Source organism: Salmo salar, chromosome 11 (assembly GCF_965601325.2).
Source record: "Salmo salar chromosome 11, fSalSal1, whole genome shotgun sequence".
Taxonomy (NCBI): Eukaryota; Metazoa; Chordata; class Actinopteri; order Salmoniformes; family Salmonidae; genus Salmo; species Salmo salar.
The window spans coordinates 115,343,881-115,360,910 of NC_138301.1; the positions used below are offsets into that span (position 1 = coordinate 115,343,881).

The following is a 17,030-nucleotide window of genomic DNA, read 5'->3' on the forward strand; positions in this document are numbered from 1 at the left end:
CGCGCCTAAACCCATAGTACTCTGATCGGCCACTTGCCAAAAGCGATAATGTGTTTCAGCCAGAGGCTGCCTCGATATCATTCAGCTTTTTCCCGGGCTCTGAGAGCCTATGGGAGCCGTAGGAAGTGTCACGTTATTGCAAAGATCCTCAGTCTTCAATAAAAAGAGCCCAGATGAAACATTACTTGTCAGACATGCCACTTCCTGCCTGGAATCTTCTCAGGTTTTGGCCTGCCATTTGAGTTCTGTTATACTCACAGACACCATTCAAACAGTTTTAGAAACTTTAGGGTGTTTTCTATCCAAAGCCAATAATTATATGCATATTCTAGTTACTGGGCAGGAGTAGTAACCAGATTAAATCGGGTACGTTTTTTATCCGGCCGTGTCAATACTGCCCCCTAGCCCTAACAGGTTAAATGTTTCCCCTTAAACCACTCGAGTGTTGCTTTAGCAGTATGCTTAGGGTCATTGTCCTGCTGGAAGGTGAACCTCTGTCCCAGTCTCAAATCTCTTGAAGACTGAAACAGGTTTCCTCTCAAGGATTTCCCTGCATTTAGCGCCATCCATCATTCCTTCAATTCTGATGAGTTTCCCAGTACCTGTCCATGAAAAACATCCCCACAGCATGATGCTGCCACCACCATGCTTCACTGTAGGGATGGAGTTCTCGGAGTGATAAGAGGTCTTGGGTTTGCGCCAGACATAGCGTTTTCCTTGATGGCCAAAAAGCTACATTTTAGTCTCATCTGACCAGAGTACCTACTTCCAAATGTTTGGGGAGTCTCCCACATGCCGCTTGGCAAGCAGCAAACATGTTTGCTTATTTTTTTCTTTAAGAAATAGATTTTTTCTGGCCACTCTTCCGTAAAGCCCAGCTCTATGGAGTGTACAGCTTAAAGTGGTCCTATGGACAAATTGTCCAATCTCTGCTGTGGAGCTTTGCAGCTCCTTCAGCTTATCTTTGGTCTCTTTGTTGCCTCTCTGATTAATACCCTCCTTGTCTGGTCTGTGAGTTGTGGTGGGCGGCCCTCTCTTGGCAGGTTTGTTTTGGTGCCATATTCTTTCAATTTTTTAATAATGGATTTAATGGTTCTCTGTGGGATGTTCAAAGTTTCTGATATTTTTTTATAACCCAACCCTGATCTGCACTTCTCCACAACTTTGTCCCTGACCTGTTTGGAGAGCTCCTTGGTCTTCATGGTGCCGCTTGCTTGGTGGTGCCCCTTGCTCAGTGGTGTTGCAGACTCTGGGGCCTTTCAGAACAGGTGTATATATACTGAGATCATGTGACAGATCATGTGACACTTAAATTGCACACAGGTGGACTTTAACTAGTTATGTGACTTCTGAAGGTAATTGGTTGGGGCTTCATAGCAAAGGGAGTGATTACATATGCAGAAACCACTTTTCCGTTAAATTTTGTTTTTTAAACATTCTTTTTTTTAATTTCACTTCACCAATTTGGACTATTATGTGTATGTACATTACATGATATCCAAAGTAAAATCCATTTAAATTACAGTTTGTAATGTAACAAAATAGGAAAAATGCCAAGGGGGTGAATACTTTTGCAAGGCACAGTATATCTGTATGTTTAAACCTTTGCGTAGTGTCATGTTTACTTCATTAGAAAACTTTGAAAGCTTTCCAAAGCATAATGACTTTGGGTCCCTCTCCCCTGTGTCCTCCATGTGTTTTTTGCCACTCCCTGGGTGGATTGGGCCTCTTTAAAAACTGCTCCATCAAACTCTACCTCAGGGCTTGGGTTGGGTCCACAATTTAACAAGTTATGGATGGTTTGCATTGTGGAGACTGCTTCGTTTGAAGAATCAAATACATTTGGATTTTTGTACTGTTGTACTGTTTTCAAATGAACTAATTTGGATTTGAAGCTATAGGAATATAGCGATTTAGTTTTAATAACTCATAAGGGTCGATGCTTGAAGATGTCTTTTAGTGAACTTCTAGTGAATTTCACGGGGAAGAATGTGGAGGAGTTTACCATCACAGGCTTCGACCACCTCTCTCACCAGAAGCTCCTGGGCTTCCTCATCTTCATCACCTATTTCCTTGTGCTTCTGGGAAGCGGCACCAACATCTGCATCATTGTGACGGACAGACGGCTGCACACGCCCATGTACCTCCTCATCTGTAACCTGGCCATGGTGGACATCATGTTCACCACCAGCACCAGCCCCACCATGATCTCTGTCCTGCTGGCCGAGGTCAAAACCATCTCCTACTACTCCTGCATATCACGCATGTACATCTACCACCTGGGTGACATCGAAGAGTGTCTGGCCCTGTCCCTGATGGCTTTGGACCGAACCATCGCTATCAGCACCCCTCTTAGGTACCACAGCATCCTGACTAACCCACTGCTCTTCCTGTTGATCACAGCTACCTGGCTGATAGGGTTAGGGGTCATGGGGGTATTAACAGCTCAGGCAGACAGCCTTCCATACTGCCAGCCCATCATTAGATATGTGTTCTGTGACTATCCTGCTATGGTCAGAGCCGCCTGTGTCAATCCTGAACCCTATTGGATGCTTCCCACCATCCTGGGTCTGTGGTTGATTGGTGCACAGTTCATATTCATTCTGCTGTCATACGTGAATCTGATCTACACAGTACTGAGACTGCCTAACAACGAGAGCAGAGTGCAGGTGTTTAATACCTGTATTTGTCACATCATTGTGGTGTCCTGTTACTTCGCTCCCAAGTTAGTCTCTGTGTTGTTGACGAGGATAGGGCTGAGGCTGAATCTGACAGAGCGTAATGCTTTACTGATTATAGCCACGCTGTTACCTTCTCTGATCAACCCAGTAGTCTACTGTCTGAAGACCAAGGAGATTAGGAAGAGATTGGTTCAGATACTGTCTAGAAAAAGAACTGCAGTGATGAAATGAGGTAGTGAAAAGTATCATTTTTGTGACTTGGATTCAATCAGAAACTGCACTAATGTGTGTTTAAAGATTTTAAAGATAATTTCCAATTCAACTCACATCAGCAGAGTTTACTTTGCCTTTAAGAGTTGCGTTGTCTACAAGCAAGATCAGACTGGATTTCTGTTGAATAACCACAGTCCAAGGTTTAAATAGTTCCGGCTTCTTCAGTTAGCACTTTACATTACTACACCTGTATATTGTCCTGTATCTACTGTATCTAAAGGGTTATTATTGTTGTTGCAATGTTGAGAGTTATACCTGCATGTTAGATTTTATTTGTGCGGTGTACACAACATGTGTCCTTTGCAAATGACAAATAAACTAGATATGATTATATAACCACTATATATACATTTATTTAACTAGGCAAGTCAGTTAAGAACTAATTCTTATTTACTGTGACGGCCTACAACGGACAAACCCAGACAACGCTGGGGCAATTGTGCACCGCCCTATGGGACTTCCAATCACGTCCGGATGTGATACAGCCTGGAATCAAACCAGGGACTGTAGTGACGCCTCTTGCACTGAGATGCAGTGCCTTAGAACGCTTAATTTAACTAGGCAATAACCCCTATATATTGTGATAAACAGAGGGGGATAAAGTGTTGACTTTCTCTTAAGCTGCAAAATCCGGACCCAATATCAAACACACATTTGTTTTTCTGTCAGATTTTTTTATGTATAAATACAACCACCTGATGCACACCACGATACCGATACACACCACAACAACAATACACATCACAACACCGATAAACACCACAACAACAATACACACCACAACAACAATACACATCACAACACTGATAAACACCACAACAACAATACACACCACAACACCGATAAACACCTCAACACCGATACACACCACAACCACCCGATAGACAACACAACACCGATACACACCATAACACCGATAAACAACACAACACCAATACACATCACAACACCGATACACACCACAACAACAATACACATCACAACACCGATAAACACCATAACAACAATACACACCACAACCACCCGATAGACAACACGACACCGATACACATCTCAACCACCCGATAGACAACACAACACCAATACACACCACAACACCGATAAACACCACTACACCGATAAACACCACTACACCGATAAACACCACTACACTGATACACACCACAACAAACACCCAATTGAACAAACACCCAATTGTCCAAACACTGATGAAGATTGGACGAGGATGACATTTGGACAAGGATGAAGCCCTCTCGGAATACATTTTACTTTTCTAGATGGGAAGGATTAATCTACAGAAAGGAGCTTGATTGTAACCTGACTCTTTATCAATGAATCCACAGTCCCTCTGAATAAAGTGATATAATAATGAAATCAAGGAAATTATAGCTATAATATGCTACACAGCTTTGGTAGGTCACAATCCCCACCAGCATAGTAGTTCATGTTAATTCCCATTGTGTCATCGTCATCGGCCATATTTACAATTATTAATGAATGGTTGCATTCATTCAATTAGGACCTGGTTATTGAGGCCTACGGGGATGCAGTGGAGAGGCTGGAAGACAAGAGGAGACTGGGTCTCTGTCCTAAATGGCACCCTATTCCCTTTATAGTGCACTACTTTAGGCCAGGACCCAAAAGTAGTGCACTATGTAGGGAATAGGGTGCCATTTGGGATGCATCCTGGGATGTATGTCTGAGCCAAACAGGACCAAAGAGTTTGTTCTCATTTAACTAGCAAGAAATGTGAATCACTTTGCTAACTAGCTATGCTAGCTATGTTATCAACAGTTAGCATATCTCTAGTTGTCAATCAAATGGATTTAGCATTGATCAAATGAGCAGGCAGGCAAGTTCCCATTCAGTTGTCAAAACGTTGGTTGGGACAAGCATGCATTGGCAGGCAAGCTGCAGAGGGTGAGCAGGCTACTACTCCCCATCGTTTATCATTCATCAGTGGTATGTTGACAGCCAACTAGCTGAAGAAGTTTGAGAGTGTTTATCTATTGAGCTCACCTCACTCTGGCTAACATTAGCTAGTTGTTGATGTACATAGACAACTGAGGGAGAGAGAGCCTACCTCTTGGTTGTTTGATATAGGACAGTAAAGTTCCCAAATGTAAAAAGAGAAACTAATTTTAATTAGCTCAGATAAGTGTGGTGTAACTGTTGCCATATTATAATGTTAACCTATACGGGATTGGTGTCCCTATGCCAGGACAGTTGTTGCTAACGTGCTCTAATGTGACTAGAATGATGTTGTAACAGCCCACTTTCCAGTACATAGACATGTCTGATATGTGCATAAAGCATAAATTCGTGTTAATATATCTGCGCAGTCCAATTTACAGTAGCTATTACAGTGAAAAAATGCCAAAAAATACCATGCTATTCTTTGAAGAGAGTGCACAGCAACAAAAACCTTTATCACGGCAACTGGTTTGATACAGTCACCTCTGAAAATAAATAATGTACTTACATTCTGTAATATTGCTCTTATTTGTCTTCCTGAGTGTCCCAGAGATAAAATGTAGCATAGTTTTGTTTAATACATTTATATTCAAATGTAGGGACTGGGTTCTACAGTCTGAAACTTTGCACACACAAACTGCTGCCATCTGGGGGCCAAAATCTAAATTGTGCCTAAACTCCTTTGTGACTTCATGGTATTTCTCTTGCATTTCAAAGATGATGGATCAAAAACAATATAGAAAACGCATGTTTTTAGTTTGTATTATTTTCTACCAGATCTAATGTGTTACATACTCCTATATTAATTTCACATTTCCACAAACTTCAACTGTTTTCCTTTCAAATGGTATCAAGAATATGCATATCCTTGCTTCAGGTCCTGAGCTACAGGTAGTTAGATTGGGGTATGTCATTTTAGGCGAAAATTTTTAAAAAGGGTCCGGTCCTTTTAACATATGTGACAGTAGGGTGACTCCCCTAGTGCGTCGCAAACCCAGGCCACCATCACCAATGATCGCTCTAACCACTGTCCGTATAAGACATATCTCTAGGGCATGTGGTTATTAGGCCAGTGTATTTAGGTCCTGTCCAGAAGAATCCCTAACCCCTCCTCACTAGGCACTCTGAAACAACTTGATAGGTGGAAGCAATAGGGTGAATGCACATTGAAGTAAATCCAAGCTCTGTTAACAAGAATTTAAGTTTTCTGCCAATATCAGATATGTCTATGTCTTGGGAGATTGTTGTTACTTACAAACTCATGCTAATCGCATTAGCCTACGTTAGCTCAACCGTCCCTCAGGGGACCCACCAATCCAGAAGAAGTTTGGAATGTAGTGAAGTAAAGTAAAAGTAGTCAAAAATATAAATAGTAAAGTAAAGTACAAATACCCTCAAAAACGACTTAGGGAGCACCTTAAAGTTAAGTACTTTACACCACTGTCATAAAATCAGTTCATTAGCTCAACTGGATGAGAGTGTCTGCTAAATTATTCAAATTACTACAATTACCAAAACATAAAACATATAACTCTGATGGGATCTGAATGGTCAACTCTCTTCTCTTCCTCTCTCCTATCTTTCTCTATCCTTTCTCCTTTCTTTCTCTCCGCTTTCTCCTATTTTCCTCTCTGCTTTCTCCTCTCTTTCTCTCTGCTTTCTCCTCTTTCTCTCTCCTCCTTCCTCTCTGCTTTCTCCTCTTTCTATCGCCTCCCTCCTCTCTCTTCTCAGCCTGTGTGGTTGGTAGTTCCAGAAGGGCATTGAGATGTGTCCTATGACAACCATACAACAACAACAACAGCAAGGGTATTCATCTCTGACACGTCTACTTCACTCAATCTAGGCATGTCATACACAAGTACGGTGGCCCACAGGGGACACCCTACTTCAGATTCACCATGAGACTGCAGGTATAACAGTGGAGGTGGACTCAGAGCCAGCACCACAAATTGGTCTTCAGTCCAACACACATCACCAGACTACTGAAGAGAGAGTTGGATCCAGTCTGTGGTAAGACCAGGTAAGACTTAGTTTCTGCAGTATGTAGTTGTACCATGTTAGACCATACAGTATGTGGGTTCAACAGGTAAGTGTTATTCTAATGGAGGGAACGTGAAACCAATATCAGCTTTACAGTGCTATTCCTTGGATTATTCATTAGAATTGTTTAGCTGTATCCGAGGTAAAAGTAAAATGGATTGTATTTTATTCTTTGTTGTCAGTTAAAAGAACTGTATTCTTCTTCTTTAAAAAAAAAAAATATGATTCCAAAAAAATAGACAATTGAACTTGGATATTTACCTTTGAACTGATGATGTTTCACGCATTACAATGTCTCAACAGGTGAATTAAAAAACAGTGATGTATTTATCTTATATTTCCACAGATTATTTCGAGCCAGGAGGAATCACTGATAACACCACCAGTCAGGATGAGTTACCTGACCTCTGACTCTAACCAGACAGGGAACATTGACACCTTTATCCGACCCCCTTACTTCTTCATCAGTGGTTTCATCGACATCCCCCACATGGACTACTATTATGTCTTCCTCTGCTTCGTATACATCATCTCTCTGGTCAGTCCATAGCTCTGGTCTACGCTGTTACAAACTAACTCTGGTCCATGCTGTTACTAACTAACTCTGGTCCATGCTGTTACAAACTAGCTGTGATCCAGGCTGTTACTAACTAGCTCTGGTCCAGGCTGTTACTAACTAGCTGTGATCCAGGCTGTTACTAACTAGCTCTGGTCCAGGCTGTTACAAACTCGCTGTAGTCCAGGCTGTTACTAACTAGCTGTGGTCCAGGCTGTTACAAACTAGCTGTGGTCCAGGCTGTTACTAACTAGCTGTGATCCAGGCTGTTACTAACTAGCTCTGGTCCATGCTGTTACAAACTAGCTGTGGTCCAGGCTGTTACAAACTAGCTGTGGTCCAGGCTGTTACTAACTAGCTGTGGTCCATGCTGTTACAAACTAGCTGTGATCCAGGCTGTTACTAACTAGCTCTGGTCCAGGCTGTTACAAACTAGCTCTGGTCCAGGCTGTTACAAACTAGCTGTGGTCCAGGCTGTTACTAACTAGCTGTGATCCAGGCTGTTACTAACTAGCTGTGGTCCAGGCTGTTACTAACTAGCTGTGGTCCAGGCTGTTACTAACTAGCTCTGGTCCAGGCTGTTACTAACTAGCTGTGGTCCAGGCTGTTACTAACTAGCTGTGGTCCAGGCTGTTACTAACTAGCTGTGGTCCAGGCTGTTACTAACTAGCTGTGATCCAGGCTGTTACTAACTAGCTGTGGTCCAGGCTGTTACTAACTAGCTGTGGTCCAGGCTGTTACTAACTAGCTGTGGTCCAGGCTGTTACTAACTAGCTGTGGTCCAGGCTGTTACTAACTAGCTGTGGTCCAGGCTGTTACTAACTAGCTGTGGTCCAGGCTGTTACTAACTAGCTCTGGTCCAGGCTGTTACAAACTCGCTGTAGTCCAGGCTGTTACTAACTAGCTCTGGTCCATGCTGTTACAAACTAGCTGTGGTCCAGGCTGTTACTAACTAGCTGTGGTCCAGGCTGTTACTAACTAGCTGTGGTCCATGCTGTTACAAACTAGCTGTGATCCAGGCTGTTACTAACTAGCTCTGGTCCAGGCTGTTACAAACTAGCTCTGGTCCAGGCTGTTACAAACTAGCTGTGGTCCAGGCTGTTACTAACTAGCTGTGATCCAGGCTGTTACTAACTAGCTGTGGTCCAGGCTGTTACTAACTAGCTGTGGTCCAGGCTGTTACTAACTAGCTCTGGTCCAGGCTGTTACTAACTAGCTGTGGTCCAGGCTGTTACTAACTAGCTGTGGTCCAGGCTGTTACTAACTAGCTGTGGTCCAGGCTGTTACTAACTAGCTGTGATCCAGGCTGTTACTAACTAGCTGTGGTCCAGGCTGTTACTAACTAGCTGTGGTCCAGGCTGTTACTAACTAGCTGTGGTCCAGGCTGTTACTAACTAGCTGTGGTCCAGGCTGTTACTAACTAGCTGTGGTCCAGGCTGTTACTAACTAGCTGTGGTCCAGGCTGTTACTAACTAGCTCTGGTCCAGGCTGTTACAAACTCGCTGTAGTCCAGGCTGTTACTAACTAGCTCTGGTCCATGCTGTTACAAACTAGCTGTGGTCCAGGCTGTTACTAACTAGCTGTGGTCCAGGCTGTTACTAACTAGCTGTGGTCCATGCTGTTACAAACTAGCTGTGATCCAGGCTGTTACTAACTAGCTCTGGTCCAGGCTGTTACAAACTAGCTGTGATCCAGGCAGTTACTAACTAGCTCTGGTCTACGCTGTTACAAACTAACTCTGGTCCATGCTGTTACTAACTAACTCTGGTCTACGCTGTTACAAACTAACTCTGGTCCATGCTGTTACAAACTAACTCTGGTCCATGCTGTTACAAACTAGCTGTGATCCAGGCTGTTACTAACTAGCTGTGGTCCAGGCTGTTACTAACTAGCTGTGATCCAGGCTGTTACTAACTAGCTCTGGTCCAGGCTGTTACAAACTCGCTGTAGTCCAGGCTGTTACTAACTAGCTGTAGTCCAGGCTGTTACAAACTAGCTGTGGTCCAGGCTGTTACTAACTAGCTGTGATCCAGGCTGTTACTAACTAGCTCTGGTCCATGCTGTTACAAACTAGCTGTGGTCCAGGCTGTTACTAACTAGCTGTGGTCCAGGCTGTTACTAACTAGCTGTGGTCCATGCTGTTACAAACTAGCTGTGATCCAGGCTGTTACTAACTAGCTGTGGTCCAGGCTGTTACTAACTAGCTGTGGTCCAGGCTGTTACTAACTAGCTCTGGTCCAGGCTGTTACTAACTAGCTGTGGTCCAGGCTGTTACTAACTAGCTGTGGTCCAGGCTGTTACTAACTAGCTGTGGTCCAGGCTGTTACTAACTAGCTCTGGTCCAGGCTGTTACAAACTCGCTGTAGTCCAGGCTGTTACTAACTAGCTCTGGTCCAGGCTGTTACAAACTAGCTGTGATCCAGGCTGTTACAAACTAGCTGTGATCCAGGTTGTTACAAACTAGCTGTGGTCCAGACTTTTACAAACTAGCTGTGGTCCAGGCTGTTACTAACTAGCTCTGGTCCATGCTGTTACAAACTAGCTGTGGTCCAGGCTGTTACTAACTAGCTGTGGTCCAGGCTGTTACTAACTAGCTGTGGTCCAGGCTGTTACTAACTAGCTGTGGTCCAGGCTGTTACTAACTAGCTCTGGTCCATGCTGTTACAAACTAGCTGTGGTCCAGGCTGTTACAAACTAACTCTGGTCCATGCTGTTACAAACTAGCTGTGGTCCAGGCTGTTACTAACTAGCTGTGGTCCAGGCTGTTACTAACTAGCTGTGATCCAGGCTGTTACGAACTAGCTCTGGTCCAGGCTGTTACAAACTAGCTGTGGTCCAGGCTGTTACTAACTAGCTGTGATCCAGGCTGTTACTAACTAGCTGTGGTCCAGGCTGTTACTAACTAGCTGTGGTCCAGGCTGTTACTAACTAGCTCTGGTCCAGGCTGTTACTAACTAGCTGTGGTCCAGGCTGTTACTAACTAGCTGTGGTCCAGGCTGTTACTAACTAGCTGTGGTCCAGGCTGTTACTAACTAGCTGTGGTCCAGGCTGTTACTAACTAGCTCTGGTCCAGGCTGTTACAAACTCGCTGTAGTCCAGGCTGTTACTAACTAGCTCTGGTCCAGGCTGTTACAAACTAGCTGTGATCCAGGCTGTTACAAACTAGCGCTGATCCAGGTTGTTACAAACTAGCTCTGGTCCAGACTGTTACAAACTAGCTGTGATCCAGGCTGTTACAAACTAGCTGTGATCCAGGTTGTTACAAACTAGCTGTGGTCCAGACTGTTACAAACTAGCTGTGATCCAGGTTGTTACAAACTAGCTGTGGTCCAGACTGTTACAAACTAGCTGTGGTCCAGACTGTTACAAACTAACTCTGGTCCATGCTGTTACTAACTAGCTGTGATCCAGGCTGTTACAAACGACCTCTGGTCCATGCTGTTACAAACTAGCTGTGGTCCAGGGTGTTACAAGCTAGCTCTGGTCCAGGCTGTTACAAACTAGGTGTGGTCCAGGCGATTACTAACTAGCTGTGGTCCAGGCTGTTACTAACTAGCTGTGGTCCAGGCTGTTACTAACTAGCTGTGGTCCAGGCTGTTACACATTTGCTCGAGACCATGCTGTTACAAACTAGCTGTGTTCCAGGCTGTTACTAACTAGCTCTGGTCCAGGCTGTTACACATTTGCTCGAGACCATGCTGTTACAAACTAGCTCTGTTACAGTCTGTTACTAACTAGCTCTGGTCCAGGCTGTTATCTACGGCCAGGGTCAGCTCGTTGAGCCTGTAAGTAAGCGTTTCACTGTTAGGTCTACACCTGCTGTATTCGGCGCACGTGACAAATAAACTTTGATTTGATTTGATCCACTTGATTTACTAAATGTTTCACTTTCCTATTGAAAGCATACTTTTTGAACTTAAGAAAACCTGATATGGTGTAGTATCATTACAGCTGGGGACCTATAGTGCCACATATACTCAAAGGTTGAAAAATGAAAATTGAAAAATGAATTTACCTGTATTTACATTTTGATTCATGGTTTCTCCTGTGTGTGTGTGTGTGTGGTGTGTGTGTGTGTGTGTGTGTGTGTGTGTGTGTGTGTGTGTGTGTGTGTGTGTGTGTGTGTGTATTGGGTCTAGGTGGGCAACATCTTCGTCATGATGGTTATCTACATGGACAGCAGTCTCCACAGGTAATCAGTCCTCTTTTATCTCAGTGGTAATAATACAGCATAATTCTACCTTCATTGGACTATATTTTTGCAGTCCCAGAACCCAACCAGATGAACCACAACACACACAACACAAGCTGAAGCATCACAGGGGCTCTGACTGCTAGTTCACTCCTTTTAGATTCCCCCCATCAGCTCGGGATTTCAACTGTATTCCTGGTTACCGGCCTGCCTCTCAATAAGGCTTCTGAATGAAAACTACCATTAGGTCCAGCTGGATGGTCTATAGTTGATTCTGAATGAAAACCACCATTAGGTCCAGCTGGATGGTCTATAGTTGATTCTGAATGAAAACCACCATTAGGTCCAGCTGGCTGGTCTATAGTTGATTCTGAATGAAAACCACCATTAGGTCCAGCTGGATGGTCTATAGTTGATTCTGAATGAAAACCACCATTAGGTCCAGCTGGATGGTTTATAGTTGATTCTGAATGAAAACCACCATTAGGTCCAGCTGGATGGTCTATAGTTGATTCTGAATGAAAACCACCATTAGGTCCAGCTGGATGGTCTATAGTTGATTCTGAATGAAAACCACCATTAGGTCCAGCTGGATGGTCTATAGTTGATTCTGAATGAAAACCACCATTAGGTCCAGCTGGATGGTCTATAGTTGATTCTGAATGAAAACCACCATTAGGTCCAGCTGGATGGTCTATAGTTGATTCTTAATGAAAACCACCATTAGGTCCAGCTGGCTGGTCTATAGTTGATTCTGAATGAAAACCACCATTAGGTCCAGCTGGATGGTCTATAGTTGATTCTGAATGAAAACCACCATTAGGTCCAGCTGGCTGGTCTATAGTTGATTCTGAATGAAAACCACCATTAGGTCCAGCTGGCTGGTCTATAGTTGATTCTGAATGAAAACCACCATTAGGTCCAGCTGGATGGTCTATAGTTGATTCTGAATGAAAACCACCATTAGGTCCAGCTGGATGGTCTATAGTTGATTCTGAATGAAAACCACCATTAGGTCCAGCTGGATGGTCTATAGTTGATTCTGAATGAAAACCACCATTAGGTCCAGCTGGATGGTCTATAGTTGATTCTGAATGAAAACCACCATTAGGTCCAGCTGGATGGTCTATAGTTGATTCTGAATGAAAACCACCATTAGGTCCAGCGGGATGATCTATAGTTGATTCTGAATGAAAACCACCATTAGGTCCAGCTGGATGGTCTATAGTTGATTCTGAATGAAAACCACCATTAGGTCCAGCTGGATGGTCTATAGTTGATTCTGAATGAAAACCACCATTAGGTCCAGCTGGATGGTCTATAGTTGATTCTGAATGAAAACCACCATTAGGTCCAGCTGGATGGTCTATAGTTGATTCTGAATGAAAACCACCATTAGGTCCAGCTGGATGGTCTATAGTTGATTCTGAATGAAAACCACCATTAGGTCCAGCGGGATGGTCTATAGTTGATAACTTACACATTACAGATGACAGTGGACAGATATTGAGGATCTGCACTTTTTGTCTACTGATTGATGATATTTACTTTCTCTGTAATTGTCTAGGTCCTGTGTCTAGTGCACAAACAAACATTTCCCCATGGAGATAATCAAGTCACAATCTTAACCTTACAGCCCCAAGTGCATTGCTGTGTTCAACCTGGCCTTCGTAGACGTGTGTGGGAGCACTGCCCTGGTCCCCAAGGTCCTGGATATGTTCCTGTTCAGCAGACAGCTCATCTCCTACAACCAGTGCCTCGCTAGCCTCTTCTTCATCTTCCTCTTCCTCACCATACAGTCCTTCAACCTCACCATCCTCTCCTTCGACAGACTGGTGGCCATCTGCTGCCCACTCAGGTTTGACATAATACATCAAATCAAATAAATCAATAAAATACAATGCAAAAGTCCTTCATAATTGCCCCTTGTGGGATAAATAATGTATTTTGAATTGAATTGTCTGCTTTCACTGACAATTCAACCTGACATATGAATACACTGCATCTAAAATCCTTGTAACAGCTTCTTTCCACTGTCCATATAGGTACCATATGATGGTGACTCACAGGTCCATGTTACAGCTGACGGGTGCTGCCTGGGGGTTTGCTGTGTTCCTGGTGTTGCTGGCTGTGTGCCTCATCACCCGACTCTCCTTCTGTCGGTAGGTGGCTGAGGAGGTGAACCTGTTGCTGAAAGGTTACCGGTTTGAATCCCGGGCCGGGTGCTGGAAAAATAAATTAGCAGTCGATCACTGTAACATATGGACAATGAAGATGTTTTGTTTTGTAGGTCTCTGGTGATCAACAGCTACTTCTGTGACCACGGTCCCCTGTTCCGTCTGGCGGCCCCCTGTTCTGATGTGGTCCCTAACATAGTAATATCTTATCTCAACCCCTGTATAATGCTCTATTTCCCCATGGTCTTCATCATATCATCATACATCTGTATCACACACGCCCTGTTCACCATCACACTGCCCCAGGAAAGCTGAGAAGTCATACTGATCAGAGTCAGAGATTTAGACAGATATAAATATTTATTTTGTTCATAAATATAAATATATATAGCTCTTGTTCTGCTGCCTCAGACCTACACTATATGACCAAAAGTATGTGGACACCTGCTCGTCAAGCATCTCATTCCAAAATAATGGGCAGTAATATGGAGTTGGTCCCCCCGTTGCTGCTATAACACTCTTATGTGAAGGCTTTTCGCTAGATGTTGGAACATTGCTGCATGGACTTGCTTCCATTCAGCCACAAGAGCATTAGTGAGGTCGGGGACTGACGTTGGGCGATTAGGCCCGGCTTGCAGTCGGTGTTCCATTTCATCCCAAAGTTGTTTGATGGGTTTGAGGTCAGTGCTCTGTGCATTGTCATGCTGAAACAGAAAAGGGCCTTCCCCAAACTGTTATCACAAAGTTGGAAGCACAGTATCAATTAGGATGTCATTGTATGCTGTAGCGTTAAGATTTCCCTTCACTGGAACTAAGGGGGCCTTGCCCGAACCATGAAAACAGCTCCAGGCCATTATTCCTCCTACACCACACTTTACAGTTGGCACTATGCATTGGGGCAGGTAGCGTACTCCTGGCATCTGCCAAACCCAGATTCATCCGTCGGACTGCCAGATGGTGAAGCGTGATTCATCACTCCAGAGAATGTGTTTCCACTGTTCCAGAGTCCAATGGCGGCGAGCTTTACACCACTCTAGCTGACACTTGGCATTGTGCATGGTGATCTTCGGCTTGTGTGCGGATGCTCTGCCATTGAAATCCGTTTCATGAAGCTCCTGACGAACAGTTCTTGTGCTGACGTTGCATCCAGAGGCAGTTTGAAACTATGTAGCGAGTGTTACAACCGAGGACAGACAATTTTTACGGGAAACACGCTTCAGCATTCGGTGGTTCTGTTCTGTGACATTGTGTAGCCTACCACTTCGCGGCTGAGTCGTTGTTGCTCCTAGACGTTTCCACTTCACATTAACAGCACTTACAGTTCACCAGGGTGGCTCAAGCAAGGCAGAAATGTGACGAACTGACTTGTTGGAAAGGTGGCATCCTATGGCAGTACTATATTGGAAGTCACTGATCTCCTCAGTAAGGCCATTCTACTGCTGCCAATGCATGTAAATGGAGATTGCATGGCTGTGTGCTCGATTTTATACACCTGTCAGCAACGGGTGAGGCTGAAATAGCCGAATCCACTAATTTTAATGGGTGTCTACATACTTTTGTATATACTGTACAGTGTATGTTGTTAGAGTGATGGACTTGTTATGGTGATAAAGGCTGGTAAATATTGAGAATGTCATTGAACTGGATAGATTATGACTCACTGTACTGACACTTCTCTCCTTCTCTCTCTCCCTCTCTCTCCATTTCCCTCCTTCTCTTTCTCTCCATCTGTCATTCTCTCTCTCTCTCTCTTTCTTTCTCTCCATCTCTCTATCCTTCCCTCTCTCTCCCGCTGTCTCTTTCTCCCTCTCTCAGAGTCAGAGCCGTGAAGACGTGTACCTCACACCTGATACTCGTAGCCATATTCTACCTGCCTATTAATTTCACATACTTCCTTCACTCAATCATACCAACCAACGCCCGGATCATCAACCTCTCTCTGACCTCGCTGCTGCCGCCCATGCTCAACCCCATCATATATGTTCTGAAGACAGAGGAGTTTAAGGAATCGGCCAAGAAGCTGCTTAGTAAAAGAGGAGCCCAGAGAGCTGTGGTGTCGAACCAATCAACATGAAGTGTTACTATTTATTTATATCTCTATTTGACTTGTTTTTGACTGATATGCTGTGTAAGATATACTGTATCTGCCATAGTGAATAATTGTTGTTTCAATTGAATGAAAAATTAAGTTTTTCTTCTAAATTAAATCTTTATATTATGTTGGCGATATGCCTTTAAAGCCATACAGAAAATGTCATAATAAAAAGGCTTGATAAAACCCTAATACAAATCAAATCTATTTATAAAGTCCCTTCTACATCTCAGTTTCACAAAGTGCTTAGCAAGCAGAAGTAGAAGTAGTAGAACCAGGAAAAAACCCTAGAAGGTAAAACACCCTAGATGGAAAAACACCCATCAACCTAGAAGGAAATAACACCCTAGATGGGAAAACACCCTATATGGAAAAACACCCTAGATGGAAAAACACCCTAGATGGAAAACCACCCTAGAAGGAAAAACACACTAAATGGATAAACACACTAAATGGATAAACACCCTACACCCTAGATGGAAAAACACCCTAGATGGAAAAACACTCAACAACCTAGAAGGAAAAACAACGTACACACTAGAAGGAAGAAAAACCCTAGAAGGAAAAACACCCTAGAAGGAAAAACAACCTAGAAGGATAAACACCCTAGAAGGAAACACCCTAGAAGGATAAACACCCCTTGATGGAAAAACAACCTAGAAGGAAAAACAACCTAGAAGGATAAACACCCATGAAGGATAAACACCCATGAAGGATAAACACCCCTAGATGGAAAACACCCTAGAAGGAAAAACACCCTAGAAGGAAAAACACCCTAGAAGGAAAAACACCCTAGAAGGAAAAACACCCTTCAGGAAAAACACCCTAGCAGGAAAAAAACCCTAGCAGGAAAAAACCCTAGAAGGAAAAATACCCTAGAGAGGAACCAGGCTCAGATGAGAGGCCCAGGGTAGTTGTTTGGGGGATACATTCTACTATAATATCTCTTACAGTATTAGGGTTGACCTGTGTGACCTGTTGACACCCAGGTGAGTGTTTGGCCCAGGTGAGTGTCCATGCCTGTTGGCTAGAGAAGCTACCTGTA

The 17,030-nt window shown here is 43.6% G+C and overlaps 2 protein-coding genes across 2 annotated transcripts; both read left to right on the plus strand.

Annotated features, from left to right (window-relative positions):
* The first annotated feature begins 1,949 nt into the window (after positions 1-1,949).
* LOC106563805 (olfactory receptor 10G7-like) lies at positions 1,950-2,912 on the plus strand. Its single transcript, XM_014129666.3, has one exon. It carries the CDS (start codon positions 1,950-1,952, stop codon positions 2,910-2,912), a length of 963 nt encoding a protein of 320 aa, XP_013985141.1.
* Positions 2,913-7,321: 4,409 nt separating this feature from the next.
* Positions 7,322-16,024, plus strand: LOC145858941 (olfactory receptor 8G17-like). The gene is made up of 6 exons (XM_082957607.1): positions 7,322-7,506; positions 11,664-11,716; positions 13,353-13,574; positions 13,762-13,878; positions 14,007-14,201; positions 15,706-16,024. Exons 1-6 carry the CDS (start codon positions 7,360-7,362, stop codon positions 15,965-15,967), a joined length of 996 nt encoding a protein of 331 aa, XP_082813733.1. The 5' UTR covers positions 7,322-7,359; the 3' UTR covers positions 15,968-16,024.
* The last annotated feature ends 1,006 nt before the right edge of the window (positions 16,025-17,030 follow it).